Raw genomic sequence first — 26,571 nt, 5'->3', positions numbered from 1 at the left:
TGAACGGATGAGGGCTAGCACCAGAAGAACACAAGCCTGACACCCAGTCTAAGGAGTAGAGAGTTTAAGAGATTACACTGTCCTCCCTCAGTGCTCCACCTCAGGCACAATGCTGCTAGAATCTGCCTTGGACTGACAGGCGGCTGCGCTCTACTCAATGCACATTGTGGTTTAAAACCACAGTCTAACCCCACGTTGTTACTGCCTCCTTAATTAGGGCCAGATTTAATACAATCATTGCCTGGCTCCTGGGTAAACATGAACAAACATTTAGTGAGGATTTTGTTGCCATATGCAGGCTTTCACAGTATGGAAGCCGAGAAGAGTATTTAACAAATTGGGTCTCTAATAGTTGTAGAGCATAGTAATTACGCACACTCTTTATAGTGTTACCCAAATCATTTGATTGTGTTGTTTTACGAAGAAAAACTGCCAAAATTGAGCTGCTCAAAATATGACCTATCATTTTCCTTACAAGTGAATGCAAAACACACTTAGTTCTTTACATTAAATTTTGTTCTTCAGAGACAAGTGATTCAGTGTTCTTCTGAACAAATAGCTGCATGTCAATGGCCCCAAGCTACCGTAAAACAACGGGCCAGGATCAGTGTATGATGAAGAAACACAATAAAAAGAATAGAAATTAGAGATGGAAATGATTTTTTAAATTATCTAATTCATTGCTCCTTTTCCTCTCCCAATGTCCAGACATCGTATTTTGCAGTATAGCTTTAAATGTCTCAAACTTTGCATTCCCACAGCTCTTTCCATCTGAGGATCTCAACACCTTTAGAAATATTAATTAGTTCTCAGAATCCCCTCATTAGATAATCAATCACGAATCTGCATTTTTAAGATGGAGAAACAGATAAGGTAAAAGCCTATCCCCATTTAAATCAGTGGGAGTTTTGCCATGGATGTCAGTGGGCTGGAAGTTAACCCAGAGAGTTAAAACAGTTACCTAAAGTCACAAAGGGAATCAAATGGCTGAGCTGAGAATAGAATTCATAACTCCCAATTCATAACCCCACACTTTAATCACAACACTATCCACAATATCTGCCAAACTTATTGGTGGAGATTGGTCTAATCTACAAAAGTTTAGCTCCGTATGGGAGCTTCTCAAAAGTCCTCAGATGTTTTGATCAGGTGGTTTGGTTCAGGCCCACCTATAATTGTTTAGTTAATTAATATGCTATACAGTTGGAAACAACTGCCTCCAATTTGTACTTAATTCCTTTACAAGTCCCTTCAACATTCCTTGGACAGTTGTAACAGGCTGCCACTATTTTGTAACCTATCCTAAATTTGAGATATTCTGGTCTCACACACTATTTTTGTTCATGAAAGCAAAGTTCCACAAGGATGGCTACAGCTGAACAACAAACATCACTAACTGAAGAAGAGCTGAAAGCAAAAAAAATTGTCATCAGCTAAAGCAAGAGTTTCAGTTACACCTGGTCTCATTAAAATATTAGAAACTTCCCTTATTGATATATATACACAGTTCCCACAATTTCAGGGTGAGTTTCAAAATGGGAACAACTATAAATTCTCTGAATCCAAATTGGGCCATAACATAGCCCAGCTCTCAGCTTCTTATTAGTTTCCTCAGGATCCACAAATAATCTGGATTCTCCCAAATTGTCCCACTGGCCTGGCAGTTTGCAGAACGGGGCCATAATAGAGTTACAGTAAACAGTCTGGTTCTGATGTAATCCTCTCAACATCACTACATAGTCCTACAGAGCAGTATTGCTTTGGGGGGAAATGTCACTTTCATCATAGTTTACAGTTCAATTTCTGATTAAAGATTAGGCTTTATAATAATGACTCCATATGATGAAATTAATTTGCAATAACACATTTATTTGTTCATGCACACTTCACAAAGTGAGGTGAAACTTGTTGAACAAATCCTTTATTATGAATTTACCCAGTTTTAGTAGGAAGACATTCATTTGCCATTCCTGTTCAGTTTTAGCTTCTCTGCCAATAAGGATGTTATGATGGCTGTTTTGTAACGTAGACACCTGTCTAACAGGAAGCAGACTGAAATTCCTATGTCATTTCTCATAGGCCAATGATTACACCTTGACTGACTTAGGCAGATTCAAAGCAATGACCTAGGGTGGAAAAGGGTTTGTATCCCATTACCAATTCTTTGTAGCTGCATCTTAGTAGAGAACCATGGTTTGTTTAATGTCCTGTTCTTCAAATAATTTTTTGGTTTTGAACAGGATTTTTCCATCATCATTATGTTATGTTGAACAACAACCTAGTGAAGGAAAAACCCAAAATCAAACAAGCCAAACTCAATGGTCCCTGCAAAACAGGCTGCACACATGATGAATAAAATTCTATACTAATGACTTGCCAAGTCCCCATAAAATCCCAATATTTGGCAAGCACTGTTCCATTTTACAGTTTAACATCCTCTGGCATAACCGTCATGCATTAATTAAACAATGAATGCAAAACACATTCCCTGGAGGTGATACTTCTAGCCACTTCTCTTTCAGTAAGCCAGGATGGAGATCAGCCATCATGGGAATGTAATGCAGAGAGAACAAGACAACTACACATCTTTAGGGCCTGAACTGCCTGATGCAGCAGCAGTACCCACTTTCCAAGGTACTATTCACTACCTTGCTGAGGGAAGAATACCTGCAATGTTAGCTGAGAACATGTTGCTCACAAATAGACTGCCTATTCACAGGTGGGAAATAATTAGCACATAAGATTTTTGAACTCTAGGTTTCAGTCTCCAGCAAAGACCAAAAGGGCTTGACAGGCCAGTGTATGCTAATCGATTTCACTTAATATCAAAGCTCTTCAAGACTCTAAAAAGACTAAAGTTTACCATAAGGTTTTTTCTGTACTGAGCTTTTTCCTAAAGTTTTCCACTGGTGCAGGCCCAGTGGGGAAGAAGTTCAGAGCATCTTTCAAAGACATTAGTACAGCCGCACTCCCTCACCACCACTCCCCAGCCTCCTACTTTCTCAGGCATGTCCCACACTTGCCTGTACACATACCGTAATTTCTGAAATATGAATTGATTGAGGCACATTCCTCCTATTCACTCATGTTCTACCATGCCTTGGCTTCCTCATATAGTAGTTATAGTTGCATATCAGGTTAACTGAATCAGTACCACTTATTCCTCAAAAGGAAGATCCATGACAGTGCACGATTTCAGTCTAAGGCTTTTTGTTAGAAGGCTGAAATTATACACTATTATATTACTGTAATGGCTAGAGATCCCAACCAAGGAACACAGTACACCCACTTAGTAGGAGCCATTCCCTGCCCTGAACAGCTTCCAACCTATATAGACAAGACAGGCAAAGAATGGGAGAAAGGAGGTGTTGTTATCGTCATTTTAAAGATAGAGAAACGCGGCACAGCCAGTCTGTGGCAGAGCAGGGTATTGAACCCAGATTTCATAAGTCCTACTTCAATATCTTATTCACAAGATCAGCCTACTGTGTGCTGAATCAATCAAAATTCTTTTCAAACTCCTTCATAAAAAGACAACACACAGTGTGCTTGGCTTTAAGATTAACTTTAAAGAGATACTTCAATGTGTTGTCCAATATTAGCATTAAATGTTTGCGAACAATGTGGGAGATGTCTATTATATTTATAAATTGTGTGTAGCTGTTTGCTACATGAGAGCAAAGAGTTAACTCAATCAATGTGTTTTTACACATTTCCAGAGAGGCGGACAATGACTAATGGACAATACAGTGAATCTACTGCTAAGAATCTACCTCCTCCAACATCCCCAGTGAGATGCATAAAACCAGACTGACTAGCTTCAGGGGTCTCAGGACAGATGAAGAACTTTGAAATGGATAAAATGACTGTCTGTAAACTCAGAGGGAGATAGGGTGATCAGAGGTCCTGATATAATCGGAACTGTCCCGATATTTAGTTGTTTGTCCCGTGTCCTGATTGACGTACGGTCGGGACGCCATTTGTCCTGGTATTTTGCTTTGGCGGCACTCCGGCTTTTTTTTTTTTTTTTTTTTTGCTTGGGGTGACAAAAATCCTAGAGCCGGCCCTGGTGGGGGGGGGTGAGCCTATGGCTGCCCCCCATGTGTCCCAATATTTTGTTCTTATTATCTGGTCACCCTAGAGGGAGAGGCACTGACTGAGGGTCAACCTGAGACAGAAGAAAAGGCTGAAGATTGTCTCACCCAACCCCAGCACTGGGGGAGGAGGGAGCTTGAGACAATTAGGACTTACCTCAACCTTAACCTTTCCTTGCAAGTTTAGGAAAGGTAATATGCATAGAGACCTCCTGTTGTTTTACCAGGTTCCTTTCTGTTATGTTCCTATAGATAATAAATAATATTTTGTTTTGAAGATGCTGTTGTGTCACTGCATTATACCTACTGGCCACAGCTTCCTGAAGGGAAATCTATAGCATGAGCCAAAACCCTGCTGGATGTATGCAGGACACATGTGCCCAAATGCATGAAAACTCATGCTTACTCTCTTTGTGTGACACTTCTTAGTGCCCTTGGGTAGTTATGAAAATGATACTATGTAGATATTCTGGGTAAAGTACATGGTTGACATTACACCATAGCCTATTGTTTCACTGAAGTATTTCACTGATGCCATAGGCAGGGACATGTCTTTTTGGCTAAAAGAGAGATGCAGTATTGTAGTGATTAAATTAAGACTTTGAGAGGAAAAACAGCTCAGGACTAACTCAATTTTCACAGAAAAAATAAACTAATACAACAAATGAAATAGCAATTAACTTCTAGATTCTTTTCCTTCTTGGGTGGTTCACTACCAAAAATTTTAATATTAGATATTTCAGAGAGTCCAAAAGCTAAAGGTGGCACACTAAGCTCATCCTTTAATTAAAAAAATATGAATGATCTCTGGTGATAAATATCTTCATCTAGAATTCTCAACTCAGGGATCCATCAGAGACTTTAAAAAAAAAACAAAAAACCAAAAAACAGGGTAGCAGAAGAAATATTTCAGGTAGACATTTCTAACAGCCCACTCTTTCCTTGTCAGTAGGGAAAATATCATACAATTTAAGTAAAACGAAGAAGAAATACTTATGGTTAAATGAACATCTGTGAATGCTAAAATAGCTGGGGACCTCCAAAGGTAGGTGAAGACTTTGGAATTTCCACACTAGTCATTCAGAGGGTGGAATTAAGTATTAATTCAGTATTAATCCAGTATTAAGGAGCCAGAATAAGAAGAATAGAGCTTTTAAGTATCAGAACTAGTCTTTAAATGACTAGATTACAGAGCCATGAATTCAGGTTCTGCAAGAACCCAGGCAAAAATCTGAATGCTTAATAGACACCTCCTGCATATTTAAGGCCTGATTCAAAACCCATTGAAATCACATTAATGTCAATGGGCTTTGTAGGGCCCCATGTCAGCCAAGCATATGCTTAAGTCACACTGGAGTCAATGGTACTTAAGTACAAGGTAGGAGTACTTTGCTGCATCAAGACACTCCCCATCAGTGATCTGAATTTTGGAAGAGCAGAGCCTGCAGCTCCGATTGATTCAGTGGGAAAAGCCAGTGCTCAGTAGGTCTGAAAATCCAATTAATTCCATATAGATACCCGAGCATGGATTTCAGAGCTTATATCTGAAAAAACTGGTCTCAAAAAATGAAAATACCTGTGTGTGCCCAAAACAATTCAGTAAAGCAAGTCTTCTCGGGAATTTAACAGAAATATAATGGACAGAAATAGAATGGGCAGAAATACTTGCAATAAATACTTATACTAGAAGAAAAGGCGTACTTGTGGCACCTTAGAGACTAACAAATTTCTCTGAGGTGCCACAAGTACTCCTTTTCTTTTTGCGGATACAGACTAACATGGCTGCTACTCTGAAACCTGTACTTATGCTAGTACTCACTTCCCTACTAGATATCAAAATGTCTCTTCTGCAGAAAGCTTTCCCTTTGGGTAATTATTAAATCCAACTTAATCAGCCATCACAAAAAAAGCTAGGTTTTGTGAAAAAGAATTTAAAATGCTGGTTCTGAAAATGGGAGACAACAGGGTGGCTGTCCAAACCTGTGTAAACATAGGCAGTATCTAGGAAACATGAATGTTACCACAGAGATTGTAACTGAGGGATGTTCAATTGTTCTTTGATGTCTTGGTCTAACTTGCAGATCGACTAAGCCAAACACTCAAGGATCTTAATATCCCCAATTTTTTTAATACATTTTTGTGTGCATGTACACTTCTACACACATTTTTAATATGCAATTTTTCATTTATCAGTCCACTGTAGTAAAATATCCTAGTTTTGTTTTTATTTTGCACTTATTCTTTTAAAATTCTGATTTAATTAAAATATTTCACACTGCACTAAGCAAAAACTGGGAATTTTGGGAGTGTTACATTCCTGGGGCTTTGTTTCAGCCCATCTTTAGCTAAGACATATGAGAAAACGCAGACAGACCTACCTAATTAGAGCCACAATCATACAACTCATCTTCCAAACGGGACGTATTTATGCCCGATTGTGTAGACACTTAAGCACTAGAACTTTAAAACAATTCTTCATAAAGTAAAGGTATAGTGTGTGTGAATGTACACATTTCACCTAGGGAAAACTTTTACAATTTTGTAGAGAAATGCAGCATTTCCTCTCCCACTCCATCCCTGCTCTCCCACTAAACTGTCAGGTTTTTTCCACTGGATTATTTTTCAATCCCTTAGGACAAAAATGCACTGTAAAATTCTTGCCTTTTCATAAGACTATTGAAAATGTGCGCTCAGAGGTATCCATTTTAGCCAGTGGGGGCTTTCCACCTAGAATTTATATTCTATTATGCATAAGTGAGTGAAGGAATGTCACCCAGCATATAGAGAAGATAACTCAATTACTTAGGCATCAGAGCCCCCCAAAAATCATAATTCAGAATAGATCATGTTAGTTCAAAACTCACCATGAGACCCTCACTGAGCCTGTCATTCCAGGCTCAAGTTTGTCTGGTTTCCGGACAGAAGTTTGCCCTGCTCTCATGTTCTATTTCTGACTCTCTCTCTGAATTTGAACAAGCCGCTGCCTAGTTGTGCCTCCACTTCTCCATTTAGGAGTGTTGTGATCTTAACTAAAGTTTGTAAAATGCTTTGATATCTTCAGATGAAAGGTGCTACTGTAGTGCAAAGTATTATTGTTATGATATCTGGTTAGGCAACATCTAGCTTTGTCTACAATGAAATGTCCTTTACCACCCACTCAACTGCTCGGAGAAATAATGCAGATATTGATGTGAAGCCATGGATTAAAATTTCATGCTGAAATCCATGAAAAGTAGCTTCATAGAAAACCTTTTTTTCTTCAAGCAACATAGGCAACTTGGCCAAGTCTGACTGATAAGTCAGTTTGTTTCATGGTGTAAATCTTTAATTTCATTTGCTGCCCTGGTTACTCTGACCCCTGCAGTATTCCATAAATATTTAGGTAGCTTTCACCCAGCTTGTTTCTGTTTTTGAATACTAATGCTGATTGTAGTGAATAAAAGGAGGAGTTGCTGTAAAAGAACTAGGGACTAGCTGTGAATATCTCATCTGTTGCCTGTCAGGAATTGTGTTTGCTAGCATTAAAGTAATTACTCCAGGAACCCATCGCATTCCTTAATGAATTGCGAGTCTGTGTTGTGAAAAACAAATATCTTTACCTGAATAAGCATTAACATTGTAACAAACAAGCAAAATCAATAGCTGTATAAAGCCTAAGGCTAGGGCCAGGAAAACAAGACTGACATGCATGCAGATAATCTTACTAATGAAGAAATCAAAGGGTTTCTGGTTTCTTGTGCATCTCATTATGGTGTGACAGATTAGCAGCAACTTTTAAAGTAGCCTTTGATATTTGTACAGTCAAGGCCTGGAGACATGACCTCTTAATACCTATGCTTCCCCATTCTGCAAACACCCCTAGTTTATCAGACTTCAAAGAGAGGAGTTTACAATACTGCTCTTGGCAAAACTGTGGCGTGGGATAGCCTGGTGAGTCTTCCCAGTGTTCCATGCCAGGAGCATTGCAAGCTTGAGAGGAGAGTCACAGAATGCCCCTTATTCACTGGGTCAGCAGATGCAGCATGCACATGCAATCTCCAGGGGGATAGGGTCATTCATCCCATGAAGAGGTATTTTCCCTGCCAGCTGGCTAGATCTATCAGAGGCACCAGATGTAGAAGCAATAGTTTGCCATGCCCAGCAAGAAGAGAGGTGCTGAGCATAAGTAACCATCAGCACTGAAAGAGAAGCAGCAGCAAAGATGCCAAAATTCATCCATACCTTGGGCCTTGCTTCTGCTAAAATCCTTATTCAGGCTTTAATCACTTACTGTCACTGCTATTGAAGTTTCCTTTAAAATTATCTTGTTAAATTACTGTGCTTTCTAAACTGCAGAGAGGAGTCCAGAACACTGCAGCATGGCTCCTCTCACTGCAAGAAGCTAGGCCACGCACTCTCATTGACGTTGAAAGTCTGGTCTTTGAAGCTCTCAATTTATTTTTCTGCAACTCTGGACTTAGTTATTCTCCCCTTCCACTTCACTTCGCTCTTCCACTCCTCATCTTCTCTTTCCCATTATTCCTGAGACTCTTCAGAGTGGGGTTGGAAGTGGGATCGTTTTACCTGTACCTAGACTAGGGCTGTCAATTAATCACAGTTAACTCACATGATTAACTGAAAAAAATTAACTGCGATTAAAAAAATTAATCGTGATTAATCACACTGTTAAACAATTGAATACCAGTGGAAATTTATTAAATATTTTGGATGTTTTTCTACATTTTCAAATACAGTGATTTCTATTACAACACAGAATATAAAGTGTTCAGTGCTCACTTCATATTTTTTATTATTATGAATATTTGCACCGTAAAAATGATAAACAAAAAAATAGTATTTTTCAATTCACCTTATACAAGTACTGTGGTGCAATCTCTATCGTGAAAGCGTAACTTACAAATGTAGTTGAGGAATTTACTCACCTTGTGCAGTAACGATGGTTCTTCAAGTTGTGTGTCTCTATGGATGCTCCACTTTAGGTGACTCCGGAGCAGTACCCACCACTGGAGGCTGGGACTTCGGAGTGGTGTCTTTTACTAGAGAGAGTACTGTGGCGTCGAAGATGGTGTCAGCAGCCAAATCTTCAGTGATCGCATAATGTTCTGGAAAGTATGGGCAGAGGCCCAAGTCATTGCTCTATAGATTGCCAAGATAGGGGTATCCTTATGGAATGTGACTGAGGTAGGAACTGATTTCATGGAATGCATATGGACGGAAGCAAGTTGCGCCCTTGCTAAGTGATTACATGCAACTAGAGACCCATTTGGATAGTCTTTGAGGAGATATCACAGAGCTTTTGGATCTTTCTGCGGACGAAAGGAAGAGTTTAGGGGATTTCCTGAAGTCCTTAGTGCTGTCCAAGTAGAATGCTAATGTCCTTCTAATATCTAGCATATGCACAATTATCTCCCAGCTGCCACAATATGGTTTGGGGAAAAAACAGGGAGGTTGATCTGTTGATTCATATGGAAAGTGCAGAAGAAGTAGGGAGAAACTTGGGATATGGCCTTAGAGTTTAAAAAAAAAAAAAAAAAGACAAAGGCCGTGAATGATGAGTGTGCCATCAGGGCCGCTATTTTTCCTATGTGCTAGCTAAGGTGATGGCAATTAGAAACGTTGTCATCATGGACAGGTGTAAGAGAAAACAAGTTGCCCTGGACTTGGAGGGAGGTCTAGTCCAAGCCCTGAGAACGAGATTAAAGTCCCAGGCTGGAGCTGGTGATGTCATATGGGGGAAGAATGCCCCAATGCCCTTAAAGAATCTATGCATTCATGATTGAGCAAACTCCAAGTGGGAAGCCATTTTCACCATGAGATGTACCTTAAGAGAGCTGACTGAGAGTTTAAAATGTAGTGCAAAATCAGAGGGAGGAAAGATGAGGTTGGGCCTGTCCGTTTGGAATGGTACAAACTTGGAGTCGTTTCCATTTTGTAGATAGGAATGTGGTGTGGTCAACTTGTGGTTGTGTTGTAACATGTGTTTCAGCTTGTCAGAGCATTCTGCTTCTAAGACCTTGGAACAAAGAAAGATCCAAGCGTGGAGGCAGAAGACCCATGTGTTGGGGTGAATGGGTCAGCCCATTGTTTTGAGAGAGCGGGTGAGGAATGGGCTGACATCAGAGGAACAGGAGGGCATATTGCCATCTGCGTCAGGTAAGGGAGCCAGACTTGCCATAGTCAAGAGGGGCAATCACAATAACTCTTGCTTTGTTTTGCTGAATTTTCAACAGAATCTTGGATAGGATAGGAAACTGGAAAAAGACATACAAGTGGGCCCTGTCCGCTGGGAAGATGAGGGCAACTGCCAGTGAATGTTTCCCCAAGCCAGCCCTGGAGCAGTAACAAGGACCTTTCTTGTTCCGATAAGTAGCGAAGAGATCCATAGGCCGGGTTCCCCAAAGGCTGGCTATATCTAGAAGCAGCTCTGAATTCAGTATACACTCATTGTCGTGAGAAAGTTCCAACTGAGACTGTTGGTAATCCCGTTCTGTGTCCCTTGTAGACAGACAGCAGAGATGAGCACATTGTGATGGGTGCATCAGTTCCAAAGTTTGAATGCTGTCTTGCAGAGGGAGGGAGGTCTGGCAGGTCCTTGGCAGTTTATACAAAACATAGAGGTCACATTAAGTCCATCATAACCTTTGTGTGTTGTTTTTGATGAAAGGCAGAGTTTGTGCACAGGCACTCCTGACAGCCCTTAGCCCCAAAAGAGTGATGTGGAAGGTCATTTCTGTGGAAGGCCATTTGTCTTGAACCTTGTGGTTGTGTAGGTGAGCTCCCCAGGGCATTAGGGAGACGTGTCCCAGGGTGGTGAATATGGGTAGCGAGAGGAATGCTCTCACTTGTACTACATCAGGTTCGTGCTGATAAAGTCCAGTTACTGTACCAGGGTTAGTATGCCACTACAATGAAGTGAACCTTGGAGAATACCCTGTGTGGAGCAGTCTGTACTGATAATGATCCTGTCCCAAAGGTAAGCAGTAGCAAATCTCCTGTACGATGGTTGTATTGAGATATGGAAGTAGGCACCCTGTAGGTTCAGGGCTAGAAATCAACCTCTTTGTTCTAGAGCTGGTCCTAACTGCTGTGAAGTAGGGTAAGGTGACTTCTGAGTGGTGTGACAGGTGTATAGATGGCAGTTGATGCTTTAAGGTATTATTGTTCAAGCCCCCGATCAGCTCATCAAAAGTGCTTATAAGAGGCAGTTTGAGAGGTCACGGACTGGGGTGCAGACTGTTCCCACTTTTGAGCCCTGGGCCTCTTACACTGTGGCTCATAACAGCACAGAGATGGTGAGTATTGAGAAGATTGTGATTTGTGGTGTGGTTGAGAGGTATATCTTCTCTTCTGTCCTACAATGTAGATTCCTACAGAGTGTAGTGCGGTCTGAGAATCCTTCAGGATGTGGAGAGAAAAGTTGTCTTCTCCACAAAGAGTTTGGCCCTTCAAATTGGAAGTCTGTAGCTCTTTGGGCAATCTGGAGAGGTGTAGCCAACAACAACAAAAAAAAACCCACAACCCACCTCAATACCACTGTCATGGAGACTGGACAGGCAGCTGTAACAGCTACATCCAGTGGTGTCTCTAGGACAGGTCTGGCTATTAACTGACCTTCTCTAAGAATGGTCTAAATCCGTTCCTTTTGTGTTTCCAGTAATGTTCCAGAAACATCCCGGGTTTCCCAAGATTAACAAAATTGTTTTGGCCCTGACAGTTTGGTAACTTATGACTCTAAACAGTAATGTTGTCGATGAATACGCCATCTTGCGAAGTCTGATAATATGGAATTCACTTGGCATTATGTTGCTTGCTTCATGCATTAACCACATCCACTATGATGGAGTTGGGTTGCAGATGTTGAAAACAAAGTCTACCTCTTTGGATAGAGATGTAGGGTTGTTTTTGTTTACACTCTGTTGCTGGTTGGTGCAATGGAGGCTGGCTCTGCCAGATGACTTTGGTAGAATCTAGAATCACCTCATGAATTGGGAGGACAGTTCTAGATGAGAAGATAGCGTGCAGAATTTCCACCAACTTGTGATGTGTATCTGCCACCTCTGTAAGGGAATCTGCAGCTCATCTGCCACCCTCTTGGTAAGACCCAGAAAGTTCTCAAAATCTTCACCTATGATGAGGTGTGGGCAGCACAGTCTCATCTGGGAGAGATGAGGAGAAGTGTGCTGAAGAGGTAGCTTCCTCTTCAGGTAGGTCCTCCCCCCTTCTTTTCTGTTCTGAAAAAGCTTTCTCCTGCCCTGGCTCAGGTGCCAGGCTATAGCAAATCATCTGGTGGACTCTCCCTGAGACACGAGAGATGGTTGTGCCATGTATGTGTATATACACCCGAAGAGTTACAATATGGCCTTGGGAGGGAGAGGCAGGCACAGGCAGTTTGTGTGATGGAATTGGGGATGACCTTTGTAGCGTGGTGGTGGGCCACCTTGAGGGGCCAGGGAATGATCTCCTCCTGGCCAGTGTCAGATCTGTCAGCAGGTAAGGGTGCCACTGACTGGGGTATTGGCAGTATACAGCCCAATGCTAAGAGCGATTCTGGGTGCCAGGATGTGCTGGTACCAAGTAATGGGATTGTGGTTCTTCCCCAATCATCAGATCTCTAGGGACCAGAGCTCATGCAGTAGTATGGGTTCATTTGGTACCACAGAGGAGGGTCTGTAGTACATTGTCAGTACCGCTAGTTGGGCAGAGCACTCCCTAAATGAGAGTTTTGCCCACTACAAAAAGTTTATTCATGCCACTTTTTTAGAGACGGTAAGGTAATCGTCTCTCCCTGGGCCACAGGCCTCTGGAGTATCAGAGCACCTGTGTTACCATGGGCGCAGCCGGAAATCCAGAGGAGTGGCTGTAGTCAGTATCAATGGTAGGGAAGGTGCAGAACATTTCCTAGATGGGAGTTTTGTTGCAGCTGGTACCAAAGGGTTTCTCTATGCTGCTCTTTTAGAGATGGTACGGTAAGTGTCCCCTCTCCTTAGGGGATGATACCATCGCCTCAGAGCATGAGGGTGGAAGCCTCTAGTGTCTCAGTAGGGAAGCGGAGCTGACAGCAGGGCTTCTCTCGGTCGCTCTTTTAGAGGTGGTACGGTAACCGTCCCCTCCCCATCTGGGTGCCGCAGTTGCCCTGTAGAGCGCCGAGCAGCACGGAGCTTACAGAAGCCCCTGGTGGTTGCGGAGAGCAGGGCTCCGAGCAGGGCAGAGCTCACACAGCGGGAAGCCCCTTCTCAGGTTGCAGCTTCCGGGGGCCCCACCCTGCGGCAGCAGAGCTCAGAGCAGGAGCTCCCTCTGCTGGTATTGTCCTGCCGCGGTAGCCGCTCTGGGGAGGCCCATTGGCTGGCCAGCTACTCGGGATCGGGTGCCGAGATGGCCGCACTGGGGAACACCCCTCTCCTCTGGCTGGCCCTTTGCGTGGAGGAGCCTTTCCAGGGGCAGTCTGCTGGTGGCTTCCCCCCCTCCCCCTCCTCTTCACCCCTCGACCCTTTTGAAGCGAAGGCGCCGGGGATGATCCGGGGTCAGCACCCACCAGAGTCCCCTGCAGACTGAAGCGTTTTCTCCCTAGGGAGGAATTTAGGGAACCTCTCCTGTGAGGCTGCAGTTTTAGGTGTGGCGGGTAAAGCACTTCTCCCAGGCACAGTGAGTCTGGCCATTACAGGAACTGACTCCTGGCAGGAGAGGCACTGCTTAGAGCAAAGAGCCAGGCAAGCCCCTGGGCAGGGGGTCTCATCCTCCAGCAGGGAGGAATATGCAGAAGAACATTTTCTTTACTTTTTTTTTTTTAAAGCTGAAAAAGAAAATAAATTATGAGTCTACTAGATGCAGGGGGGAATGCCCCACACAGGGAAGGAAAGTGAAGTTCTCCCCCCCCCCCCCCGTTTTCTCTTTTCTTTTTAAACCAAAGGAATAAAAAGAAAAGAAAAAACACTAGCCTGAGTACTTTTAGGGAGAACAAATGTAACACACACACTGCTTGTGCTAAATAGCCTCCAGGCAGACCAGGCGGGAGGGAGAGCACAGGAAACACTGCTACCAAAAATCTCCGATTAGAGGTGCAAGGGCACACAGATACCTAACGTGGAGCACCCATAGGGACACTACTCAAAGAAGAAGTGTGTGTTACATGACTGCACTCAAAACCAAAACAACACCTACATGTCCACTCAGTCCTACTTCTGGTTCAGGCAATCGCTAAGACAAACACGTTTACATTTATGGGAGAATGCTGCCTGCTTCTTATTTATGTCACCTGAAAGTGAGAATAGGCATTTGCATGGCACTTTTGTAGCTGCTGTTGCAAGGTATTTACATGCTAGATATGCTGAACATTCGTATGCCCCTTTATGCTTTGGCCACCATTCTGGAGGACATGCTTCCATACTGATGTTTGTTAAAAAAAAATAGTGGGTTAATTAAATTTGTGACAACTCCTTGGGGGAGAATTGTATGTCCCCTGCTCTGTTCTACCAGCATTCTGCCATATATTTCATGTTATTGCAGTCTTGGATGATGACCCAGCACATGTTTGATTTACAAACACTGTCTCTGCAGATTTGACAAAATGCAAAGAAGGTACCAATGTCAGATTTCTAAAGATAGCTACAGCACTCAACCCAAAGGTTAAGAATCTGAAGTGCTGTCCAAAAGCTGAGAGGGACAAGGTGTGGAGCATGCTTTCAGAAGTCTTAAAAGATCAAACACTCCAATGAGGAATCTACAGAACCCGAACCACCAAAAAAAAACAAACACCCCAACCTTTTGTTGGTGGCATTTGATTCAGATGATGAAGATGAACATGCATCGGTCCACTCTGCTTTGGATTGTTATCAAGCAGAACCTGTCATCAGCATGGATGCATATCCTCTGGAATGGTGGTTGAAGCATGAAGGGACACATGAATCTTTAGCGCATCTGGCACATAAATATCTTGTGATGCCAGCTAGAGCAGTGCCATGATAACACCTGTTCTCACTTTCAGGTGACATTGTAAATAAGAAGTGGGCAGCATTATCTCCTGCAAATTGTAACCAAACTTGTTTGTCTGAGCGATTGGCTGAAGAAGGACTGAGTGGACTTGCAGGCTCTAAAGTTTTAGATTGATTTTTGAATGCAGTTATTTTTTGTATAAAATTTGACATTTGTAAGTTTAACTTTCATGATAAGGAGATTGCACTACAGTACTTGTATTAGGTGAATTGAAATACTATTTCTTTTGTTTTTTACAATGTAAATTTGTATTCAAAAATATAAAGTGAGCACTGTACACTTTGTATGCTGCATTGTAATTAAAATCATTTTTTCATGTTTTCTACATTTTCAAATATATTGGTTTATTATTGTTTAACAGTACGATTAATCACAATTAATTTTTTTAATAGCTAGACAGCCCTAGCTTAGGCCTGACTTTTGAGCCCTGCAAAATTGTATCTATCCCCCCTTCACCTCTCACCCCCATCCCCAGCAACTTGGAAAACTGAGTGAGTAATGAAAAATGTTGGTTTCTTTCTTTTTGGAAAAAAAAGTTTCTAGGCATTTTCTTTGTGAAGAACAGTTTGAAAGCATAAACAGATTGCAAGGGCTGAAAGGAACAAAGAATTCAGTTCCACTGTTACGGAGGGGTAGAAGGAACTAGACCCTGAAGCACACAATTTATGTAATGAGAATCACATTTGGGGCAACCCCCACTGCCTGCCCCCAAAATTAACTCACTGGTCCTGTCCAAAACCCTCTGGATGGCCTATCCAATAACAGTATGGTCTTGAGTGACTAGAATTGTTTACATTTGTGGACACTAACAAAATGTTGTTCCAGGGGAGGGCCCACAAACACTATGTTTGGCACTGCCTATGCTTCCTCATTTTTTCCTGAACTGGACGTCATGCCTGCTGAAAGCAAATAGGTATGCACATGCCAAATTACAGCAGTGGGAAAATATTTAGAACCAGATTATGAACCCAACTCACATGACTGCTCCCATCGGATTCTATTCAGGTGAGTAGTGGATCAGTAAGGGGTGTGCAATCTGGCATATATTATCTGACTCAAAACTGGAGTATGTAATAACTACCTTGAGGAGCTTACACTGTGCTCCTGCCAAGCCAAATGCCATTTCCTCCTTTCTTTACCAAGCGACTGTGTTTAGTCAGTTCTCATAAGTAACCTGATCCTGTGTGTGCAAAAAACATGACAAATAATCAGTCTTCCTAACTACTGCCAAAGTCAGGTAAGTAGAGGTCTATATAGTATAAAATGTGCCTGCAATTACTGGCAAGCACAAGAATGTGTGTTACATTGGAGGCTGACTTGAACCTGTTGTGAAAACTAGGGCCTAAATCTCACTTAAAATCTTGCTTTTCTGTTTAATCCAAAAGCTTAAGTGACTCTCTGTAAATCCATTTGCAAGGCTGTCTGTTAAGGATGCCAGGGTAAGGTAGAATTGTATTTCAGTTGGGCAGTATCAAAAAGGAACAGAACTCAATCGTATGTTTCATGCTACTGAAGAATAGGGTAGCTTTACTACAAATCTCATGGTCACCACTAAGATGCAAGAGCTCCCTGAACAGAGCAAAGAGCCTTAGTAAGATGAAAACTGTTCTCTTATCCAAATAGGGAGTTTTATTGCTATTGCAGTGCGATTGTGATTTTTCTTCAGGAGATGAAGTGCCAGTACAATATTTAGGAGTACATTTAACCGCAGCTATTTACCATTGTTGTAACCCCCGCCAATGACTACTATTTTCATGTTTTCATTACCACCATTCAGTATGATGAATTCAGATTGGATCCAACATGATTGTGGCCATCTATCAGCTTCTCTGTGCACTTTTTTTTTTTTTTTTTTTACGACACACAGTGCACCTCTAATGTTAAACTATCTGTGTGGTTCAGTACCACTGCCTCATATTGTTTATAAAGAAAACATTAATGCAGGCTCCATGCTAGGGTAAATAGCCCAAGAAGTATTCCAATGATGTAGCAAAACAAATCTTTTCTACAGAATTTATATTTGTTTTAAGCATAATTTGGGCTGTAGAGCTTAGAAAAGAGATAAAGGCATTATTTGATGTGAATTTGGATCTATTAGAGCATTAGTTTGAATTTGTAAGCACTGAGTTTGCCACCCCATTTAGCACTGACAGACCAAAGATTAGATCACAGGATGAGGAGTTATGACTAATCAGTTAAATTCCTGGGAGAATGAGGGAAATGGTCTCCTTCTATGGGGAAAAAAAAAAACAAAGAAAAACAAAACAAAACACCACCCCTCCACAGAATGGGAGGGTGAGGTGAGTTTAGCTCTAACAGCATACAAATTGTGTTCTGATACGAGGACTTGTGGATCTCTGGTAGTCAGTTGAAAGCACTCAGTCCCCAAGCATTTGCAGAAGCTCCAAAATACAATGCTCATTCTTCTCCTAAGCCCTGGCTTCTTGACAACATGCTTCCACTGCTAGATCCCCCAGAGTCTGCAAACCCTGCTATAGTCAGAATGAATCCAGCCCTTTGACTAAAGCCTAAAAGTGTTATTTTTTTAAAACATCTAGAACTTAACAATTTGACTAACTGCTGTCCAGCTTTCAAAAGAAGTGCTACTATACGCTGAAAACAATTCCTAGCTGAAGATATGCTTCTTGTGCAAAGTTAAGGTGCGTGAATATAGGGTTTATAGCAGAACCTTATAAGCAACATTAACTAGAAACCTCTTACTATGGACACTACAATCACAGTAATTCTTTACACAAAGTGAAAGCACAGAGGGATACCATGCTGCAAAGAATCTATTACTACAAGTGAACACACACCACAATTACCAGCTATACCACACCAAATTGCAGATCCCTGATTAGAACCCTTAACCTAAGCTCCAAGAGATCAGGCCTCCATCACTTGATCTCAAAGGCACTCTCAGACACTGTCCTTCTATAGCTTACACCCAAGAGTCTCAGCCAATGCCCATTGAAGTCAGCAGAAAGACTTTAGGTTCTTTCAACTGAAATTATCCACTCAAGGGTAACTTGCTTATACACTATGACTATTAAAATTGATAAAACAGTCAATCACTTTACTGAATTACAACCTGTTTTCTTCAAATACAGTCTATAGACTACCTTTCAATTAGATCTAATGATAAAGGTTTAGCAATAAGGATTTTTTTGAGCTAGAAGGATCCAAAGAGACATTAGAAATGATATATCCAACCACTGTAAATTATGACCTGTCACTCAACACCAATTTTATCAATTGTCTTCAATCTTTGCAGAAAAAAGTTATCCTTTAATCTTCAAAAGAAACCCAACCATTGCTTGGCCAAAGCAATTTTCCTAGCCAAAGTTTTGGGACCAAATCTCCTCAGCTGAAGTAAATCACCATAACCCCATTGAAGTCAATGGAACTTCACCAATTTAACCAGATGGTGAGCTAGACATACACAATATGTCTAAAAAAAGAGTCATGGCCATCCCCCAAAAGATTTCCAACCTACGCATTTTGAAATTAAACTTAACTATATGTAAATTCTCCTTTGTGTATTCAAAACATACAGTATGCTGCCTAGAGATATGATCTCATTTACATTATCTCAAAATATTGGCAGTTGTTGTTAATGGTACTATGGAGTATCAAATAAATTCGGAGCACTGAACTAGTCAGAATGAACTGTGGTTAACTGATATTACTCTAAAAACAGACATACCACAGAGAAGTTACTGTCACATAAGGAATGACTTTCAAGTGGGTTTTCTCTTTCCCCATGCTTCTTCAAGATTAGGATTCTCAGTAGTAGCACAGCACATGGAAGTGCTGATACAGTATATTCAAAATATTTTCTCTACATTATCTCAGATGCATCAGCACTATGGCTCAGCTGACAGCAGTCTTGATTCTGGGCCAAGAGGGTACCTTATGTTGAAGTCCTCATAAGAACTTGGGTTTATAAGATCCCTGCTGACCTGCTATACAGCATGAGGGATTTGGACAGTTCTGTTGCGCTGGTAGAAGTATTATCTTTCAGATGAGTCTTTAAAACTAGGACTCTTCTGCTTATCTCCGGTGGTTATCTAAATGGAAGTTAACGACTCCATTGTTCTTTTCAAAACAACTAGAGGGAATTAATCCCGGTGCACTGGCCCACGCTGCCTTAATCCATAAAATAGGTACTATATTGGTTGCTGTGTTTTCCCGATGGCCACTGCACTCCTGTATTTAATTCTAAAAATGCTTTGGGATACCTTAAGACGCTGTCCTGTATAGGATTTAGCAACGGGAAAGGAACTCACTCAATATAGATGCTGAGAATGTTTGTTTATGAACCATTCTTCAAGGACCCTTTCCTGCCTGGTAGCTCCTGTGAAGGTCCCTAAACTCACCATTGTTAGTAATCAGACATTTGAAGTGGTGCCACTCCTGGGTACTATATTGTGATTATGCCTGGAGCGCTAGATTAGATTACAGTATAGCTGGATATTTATGAGCTGATTGGCCACACAGTTGCCATACATAAATATGCAGTGAACACCCTTCACCAATTAGACCACATGGCAATTGTGAAAGACATTTTAGAAGCCATTCTATATAATATTTTGAAAAAGGATTTGTTTTACTTTAATTTCTCCAATTAACTTTTGAAATATCCACTTTAGATGCCTCTCTTTCCTACGAGACTGAGCTGCACAGGTGACCACTTCACAGATGAGGGAAAGGATTTTCTATCGTGCAGATCCTTTTAAGGGAGCAGGCTGCTTTTGACCAAGACCTCCCCCTTTACTAATATCCTGTTCCAAACCCCCCTGCCTGTCCTTCCATCTTAATGGGTCCCTCCTTACCAGAACTCCTTGGGTAAGTTGTCCATAAAAAGGGCTTTGAGAGTCCTGGCTTTAGACTATAACCTCAAAACATTTTCACTGGAACAGTAGCTGAACTTAAACTATACCTTCCAAAACCAATGAAACTGTAATGTGATAGCTTTTTAAATAAATATTGTTACTATGTAGCCCATTCTCTTAACGAAGAGATAACCCAGCAAGGATCGTTGCATTAGCATCAGGATCACAGATCAGACTGGTCAACCTCTTTAAGAAATGCATTGCTATCCCAAAAATATGAGAGACTTGAACAATGGGAGACCTGATATAGGAGCAACATGAGTGAGAGAGACTATGGTTAATAGGGTACCTTCTGAGCTGAAATTCAGCAGTCATTCACCATCTCCTGAATGTGCCTAGCTTTGTACCAGAATGGGAAACAGGCAGGGCAGTGGCTATGACTTAAAACAGCAGATGAAGACTGGCTGAGGACTTCTGGGATGGAGCTTGCCAGAGAGTGGGGCAAGGGACACTAGGGAGCCAGTGAAACAATTATATCAGCTCTACTTAAAGTAGAAGATTCACAGAGGAGAAAGCTTTAAATAATGTTCAACTTTTTTACCTTCAGAGACCAAAACCTTTTCAGGACACTGCCACTCCATATGAAAAGCTTTGAATGGCACAAAGAAGTAGCTGGAGCACTGGTTAAAGCTAACTCATGCAAAGTTATAAATGGCAATATAATCATTGACCAGTTCCATATCCCATGACTAGGCTAGCCTTGTTCATCAGCCCTAGGTGCTAGATAAATTGTTTTAAAAACTAGAAAACTCCCTTGATTAGTTTGCTCTACTCACTGCTGGATAGCATTGCCTGCTGGAGGTTCTGGGGATTAGCTCAGACAGGACAACACCCTTTCCAGGGGTTATATCCAGACAGTTTCTTCTCTGCAGCCCCTCTCTCTCAGGAACCAAAGCTGTGGTCTTTGTGACTCAGCCCTCTGGCCAGGTCACTATTGTGGTTTCCCCTCCTTGGGGGCAGGGCAAGAAGGTGTATACAGTTTCATGACCTCCAGCAGTCTCAGGTATCCTTCTGCTTCATTGCCCCATTCCTGCAGCAGCTGGCTGGGAAACCCAGGCCCACCCTCCAAGTTGTGGCTCAGGAACCTCTTCACAGCAGTCAAGGTCCATTCCATACACCTTGTGGCCTTTCCCCTGAGCTGCTTCCATATCTCCTGGCCTTCCCCGCTCCTCTGGTTTGCCCATCTCTTCACTCCCCTCTCCCAGGGAGAAACTTTAAGCAATTCAGCTCTGCAGCCCCCAAACAGTCCTTCCCAGGGAATAATTACATCCTTTATCAACCACCCCTTCTGTTGCCGGCCTTCTGGCTTTTGTAGAAGCCCTGCCTGTCTCTTGCAGGTGAGATTCTGTCTAATTAGCTACTTCCAACCTAAAGCTTCCTTGTTTGCAGCCTAATTAGCTGATTGGGCCCACCTGGCCTAATTCAGCTCTTGCAGGGCTAGTATGGGGAGCACACCTCATCACACTTCGCCACAAAGAACTTCACAAGTCTAGAGAGTTGCTCAAGTATATTTCCTTGCAAGAACACAGACACCAAACAGCTAGGAAATCATAACACAGTATTCAGACCTAACACAATACTAGTCCCCAGATGCTGGCCCAATACTATAATTAATCAGACTAGCATACAAATACTATCAAGCCCACTACATTCAGTGCAACAATATTGTCACCTTCTGATCTAAAGTCATTTGTGTTTTTGACAAGAAACCATTTTGAATATGTAATTAAAGTATTGTATTCCTTTTTTGTCTGGCATATGTTATGTGAAGATTGTGATAGAATTATAAGTTAAGGTTGTGTGTTGTAGCATGAGTTTTAAATTCTTTGAAGTGTATTGTTGAATTTAAAGTAAGCATGTTAGAGCAGTGTTAGTAAGTTGGTGTGGTTGAGTATCATGGTGGGGCTAATGCATGGTGTTTGGGAATGTATTAGGCGTGAATGATGCCTTTTTTTTATTATTTGTATTACAGGAGCACAGATCAGGGCCTGTTATACTAGGTTTTTCACACACACATACACACACACACAGGAACAGACAGTTCTTAAACAGAAAAGACAGACAAAGAGAAAGGGAGTATTATTAGCCCCAATTTATACTTCAAGAATTGAGGCACAGAGAAATTATGTGCCTTGCCAAAGATCACATAGGAAGACAGTAGCAGAGTAGGAACTGAACCAACATCAAATATTTCCAGTGGTTTATGTTTGAATTATCTTCTGTGGGCCAAGTTCAGCTCTGGTGTAAGCAAGTGTAACTCCTGTGCCCACTTTCACAAAGTCTAAATTTCATCCGATAATTTTCCTTAAAATAATAATAATCTCTAAAGTTGACTCCATTATACAGTTGGCAGGCCATTCATAATCCAAGCCAAGCAATAATACATACAAAAAGCAGCTCCTATGCTGTGGTCCTAAAATCTCCTCTCTCACTCTGGTGTAAATCAGATAAATCCACTGAAACCAACTGAGTCACACTGGGGTAAAACTGTAAACAATAGAATCAGAGCCTGTATGTCTTCATTTACCACTAAAGTTTCTGACAATATAGAAGGGCCCAGAGTGAATCTCATGCTTCAAGTACATATAAAATGTACTCTAACAGTTAAATCACCCAGCTCTTATCACTGTGGGAACCATTGATACAGTTGAGCTGAGATCAGACACCTATATCTGCACATGGGACCAATTATTGGAAGGAATGACCAGTAAAGGAGAACCAAATACAGTTATACTATTTCAGCTCACTGCATAACCAGTGACACTGAGGTCCTGATTTGCCACTGTCCTGCAGCTTGTATCCTCATTTACACCCTTCAAAGTGGGTGTAAAACTCCACCAAATCAGAGCAACAGTGTTTTACACCAGCTTTGCACTGGTGTAAATGAAGACACAAGCGGAAGACACAAGCTGCAGTACTTGCTGTACTCTTCCCTTTACAGATGCCCGCCCAGATAAAAAAAAATAACACCTTCATTGACTTGTTTTAGAAGCTCTGATTTAATCACGGCAAAAAGTGTGTGTCTGAGAAGCACTGAAGCATGAAAACGAGTACACCAAATTGTAGCTGGCAACATGTAAATACTTTGTGTAAGGGGACTGTTGCCCCCTTACTAACATTCACTGGGGGTGTTATGGTTGGCTAGCTCCCAGTACTAAAAAGGGGGAAGGGTCGACGGGGAATCAGGAGCCTGAGACTGATAGTCCCCAGGAACAATGGGGAGAGGCCAATGCTCCAGGTCAGCCTGAATAACAGGGCGAGCAGGCTAATCAGGGAGCCAGGAGGCCAGGGAGGTCCTGTCGTCCTCCATGTGAGCTGGATTTGTCTGGGTCAGACAGAGTGGGGCCGAGCTAAGGAGAAAGCAGGGGCCCAAGCTAAGCTGCAGAGCAGAGCTGTGCCAGAGCCAGAGGGACCAGAAAAGCAGCCCAAAGAGAGCAGACCTGCAGCCCCAAAGCCATAGGCACAGCCCAGAGAGAGCAGACTTGCCCTGGGAGCAGAGCTGCAGCAACCAGAACCAGAGGGGCCAGAAAAGCAGCCCACGAAGCAGGTCAGTGTTGGGAGCAGAGTCACAGAAGCAGCCTGCAGAGCAGACGTGTCCTGGGAGCAGAGCTGTAGCAACCAGAGCCAGAGGGGCCAGAGAAGCAGCCCAGGGAGTTGGAGGCGGAGCAGCAGTGCAGAGACAGAGTGGTGGAGCTGGGGCTGGAGCAGTCTGGAGCTGGGTGTAGTGAGCAGCTGGGGAGACCGAGGGGGACCCTGGGCAGCGGGCCCAGCACAGGGAGACGCCTCAGCCAAGAGGCTCTGCAGGCCAGGCTTGGATCGTAACCCCGACAGGGCAGGGGCGACACTGGGAAGAAGGGTCCTACCACTTAGACCCTGAGAGCGTGTGGCCACCACCAGAGGAAGTGTCCAACCCACAGCATCCCTGCAGCACAGCCAGGGCCTGAGAAGAAGGCCTGGGACTTACAAGGAACAGACTGTGAACTGTCCTGACATTCCAGAGACGCTGTTTGTGATGTTCCCTGCCACAGAGCGGGGTGATGCGTTTCCTTTAACCTTTCCCATTTTTCCTTATTCTTTTTAAAATTAATTGTTGATTAAATAACTTGCATTTGCTTTAACTTGTATGTAATGGTCAGTGGGTCAGAGAAGTGCCCAGTGCAGAGAGAGTACCCCGGAGTGGGGACACACTAGCCCCTGTCCTAGGTGACTACAGCAGGCTTGGGGGTCGAGCCCCCCAGGAATCCTGGGCCCAACCTTGTTGGGGTGACGAGGACTCTGCCAGACAGGAGAGTGGAAGGGGATTCCTCAAGGGCAGGGAGGCCACTGATTAAAGGAAGTGTTAGCGAGGACTCAGATCCTTTTGCTAACCCACTTCACTGGAGTAGTACAGAAGCCAGGAAAGTTCCACACAATAGCAGGACTATTCCCCCGCTTACATTTGTTTTGTATGAAAAAGAGGAAGCCAAACAAATATAGGTTTGTTTTGTAAATAATATAAATTAACATTACAGAGAAATTAGAATTAGTTCCATTCATTTGCAGGGACTATGGTACATTTTTGCAATAAATGGGGACTGCATTCATATAAATCAAATGGAACAAATTCTGCCTTCATTCAGCCCTGTTGCAGCCCCACCGATTGTTTTAACTAAGCACAAGATTTTGCCCATTATGGGCTCAATAATGCAAAGTGTTGAGCATTCTAGCTCCAACACAGCAAAGCATTTACATATGTGCTTAACTTTAAGCACATAGTTGTTCCCATTGACTTCAATCACCTCACATTATATTCTACTAAAAGCATAAATTCTGCTATAAAAGACCAAGATTAAGGCTAAATTGCATGTGTCTTCCCACGGAACCCCCAGCCTGTAGCTGAACACTAGGACTCTGCATGCTTTGTTCCCCTAGAGCAGGGGTAGGCAACCTATGGCACTCATACCAAAGGCGGCACACGAGCTGATTTTCAGGGGCACTCACACTGCCCGGGTCCTGGCCACCGGTCCGGGGGGCTCTGCCTTTTAATTTAATTTTAAATGAAGCTTCTCAAACGTTTTAAAAACCTTATTTACTCTACATACAACAATAGTTTAGTTATATATTATAGACTTCTAGAAAGAAACCTAAAAACGTTAAAATCTATTACTGGCACAAGAAACCTTAAATTAGAGTGAATAAATGAAGACTCGACATACCACTTTTGAAAGGTTGCCGACCCCTGTACTAGAGGCACAAATCTGTGCAAAGGTGGGGGAAGAAGGGAGGTGCAATAAAGCCAGGCAGCCTCAGCAGGGAGTTCAGTGCCCTCTCATTAAGGGTGGTGCAACAGTTGTGCTCCTGGGAGCCCCAGGAGACCATCGTCCATACCCTCAGCTAATGTAAACTGTCATAGCTTTCCTGAACTCAACTATGGCAATTTACACACTTGAGGATCTGGTTCAATAAACTGTGCCTCCTTGGAGCATGTTACCTCTGGGAGCACCTGTGTGGCCAGTGGCATCTCACTCTATGCTAAACGGTAGTGTGAGGTGCCATCTAAAGAACATCAGAATGGCCATGCTGGATCACTTAGCCCAGTATCCTGTCTTCCAATGGGTGTCAGATGCTTCAGAGGGAATGAGCAGAACAGGGCAATTATTGAGTGACCCATTCCCTCTCATCCAGTCCCAGCTTCTGGCAGTCAAGGATTTAGGGATACCCTGAGTATGCAGTTGCATCCCTCACCATCTTGGCTAATAGACACTGATTGACCTATCCTCCATGAACTTATCTAATTTTGTTTTGAACCCAGTTTTACTTTTGGCCTTCACAACATTCCCTGGCAATGAGTTCCACAAGTTGACTATGTGTTTTGTGAAGAAATACTTCCCTTTGTTTGTTTTAACCTGCTGCCTATTAATTTCATTAGGTGGCCCCAGATTCTTGTGTTAAGTGATGCAGTAAATAGCACTTCCCTATTCACTTTCTCCACACCATTCAGAATTTTATAGACCTCTATCATATCCCCCTATAGTCATCTCTTTTCTAAGCTGAACAGTCCCAGACTTTTTAATCTCTCCTTGTATGGAAGTTGTTCCATATGCCTAATTATTTTTGTTGCCCTTCTCTATACTTTTTCCAATTCCAATACATATTTTTGAGAAGGCACAACCAGAACTGCACACAGTATTCAAGATGTGGATATATCATGGATTTATTTAGTGGCATTATATTTACTGTCTATTATCTATCCCTTTCCTTCTGGTTCCTAACATTATTAGCTTTTTTGACAACCGCTGCATATTGAGCTAATGTTTTCAGAGAACTATCCACAATGACTCCAAGATCTCTTTTTTGAATGGAAACAGCTAATTTAGACCCCATCATTTTATATGTACATTACTTAGCACTTACCAATGAATTTCAGCTGCCATTTTTTTCCCCAGTGACCCAGTTTTGTGAAATCCCTTTGTAACTCTGCAGTCAGCTTTGGACTCAACTATCTTGACTAACTTGAATCATCTGCAAACTTGCCACCTCATAGTTTATTCCATTTTCCAGATCATTTATGAATATGTTGAACTGATTTCAGTATATTGTGCTGGTTCCAGTAC

The 26,571-nt window shown here is 42.3% G+C and overlaps 1 protein-coding gene across 6 annotated transcripts in view; it reads right to left on the bottom strand.

Moving 5' to 3' along the window:
- Positions 1-26,571, bottom strand: part of GRID1 (glutamate ionotropic receptor delta type subunit 1) — an 857,119-nt gene that overhangs the window by 568,415 nt on the left and 262,133 nt on the right. The window contains exon 1 of one of the 6 annotated variants that reach the window (XM_043519479.1): positions 20,755-21,278. The exons of the other annotated variants lie outside the window; for them this stretch is intronic. Within the exon in view, the coding sequence (XP_043375414.1) occupies positions 20,755-20,767 (13 nt within the window). The 5' untranslated portion in view covers positions 20,768-21,278. Of the gene's footprint in view, positions 1-20,754; positions 21,279-26,571 lie in introns of those variants that run through there. 6 annotated transcript variants of the gene reach the window in all.

This window comes from Dermochelys coriacea, chromosome 7, assembly GCF_009764565.3.
Source record: "Dermochelys coriacea isolate rDerCor1 chromosome 7, rDerCor1.pri.v4, whole genome shotgun sequence".
Classification (NCBI taxonomy): domain Eukaryota; kingdom Metazoa; phylum Chordata; order Testudines; family Dermochelyidae; genus Dermochelys; species Dermochelys coriacea.
This window is presented reverse-complemented; position numbering and strand designations above follow the sequence as displayed.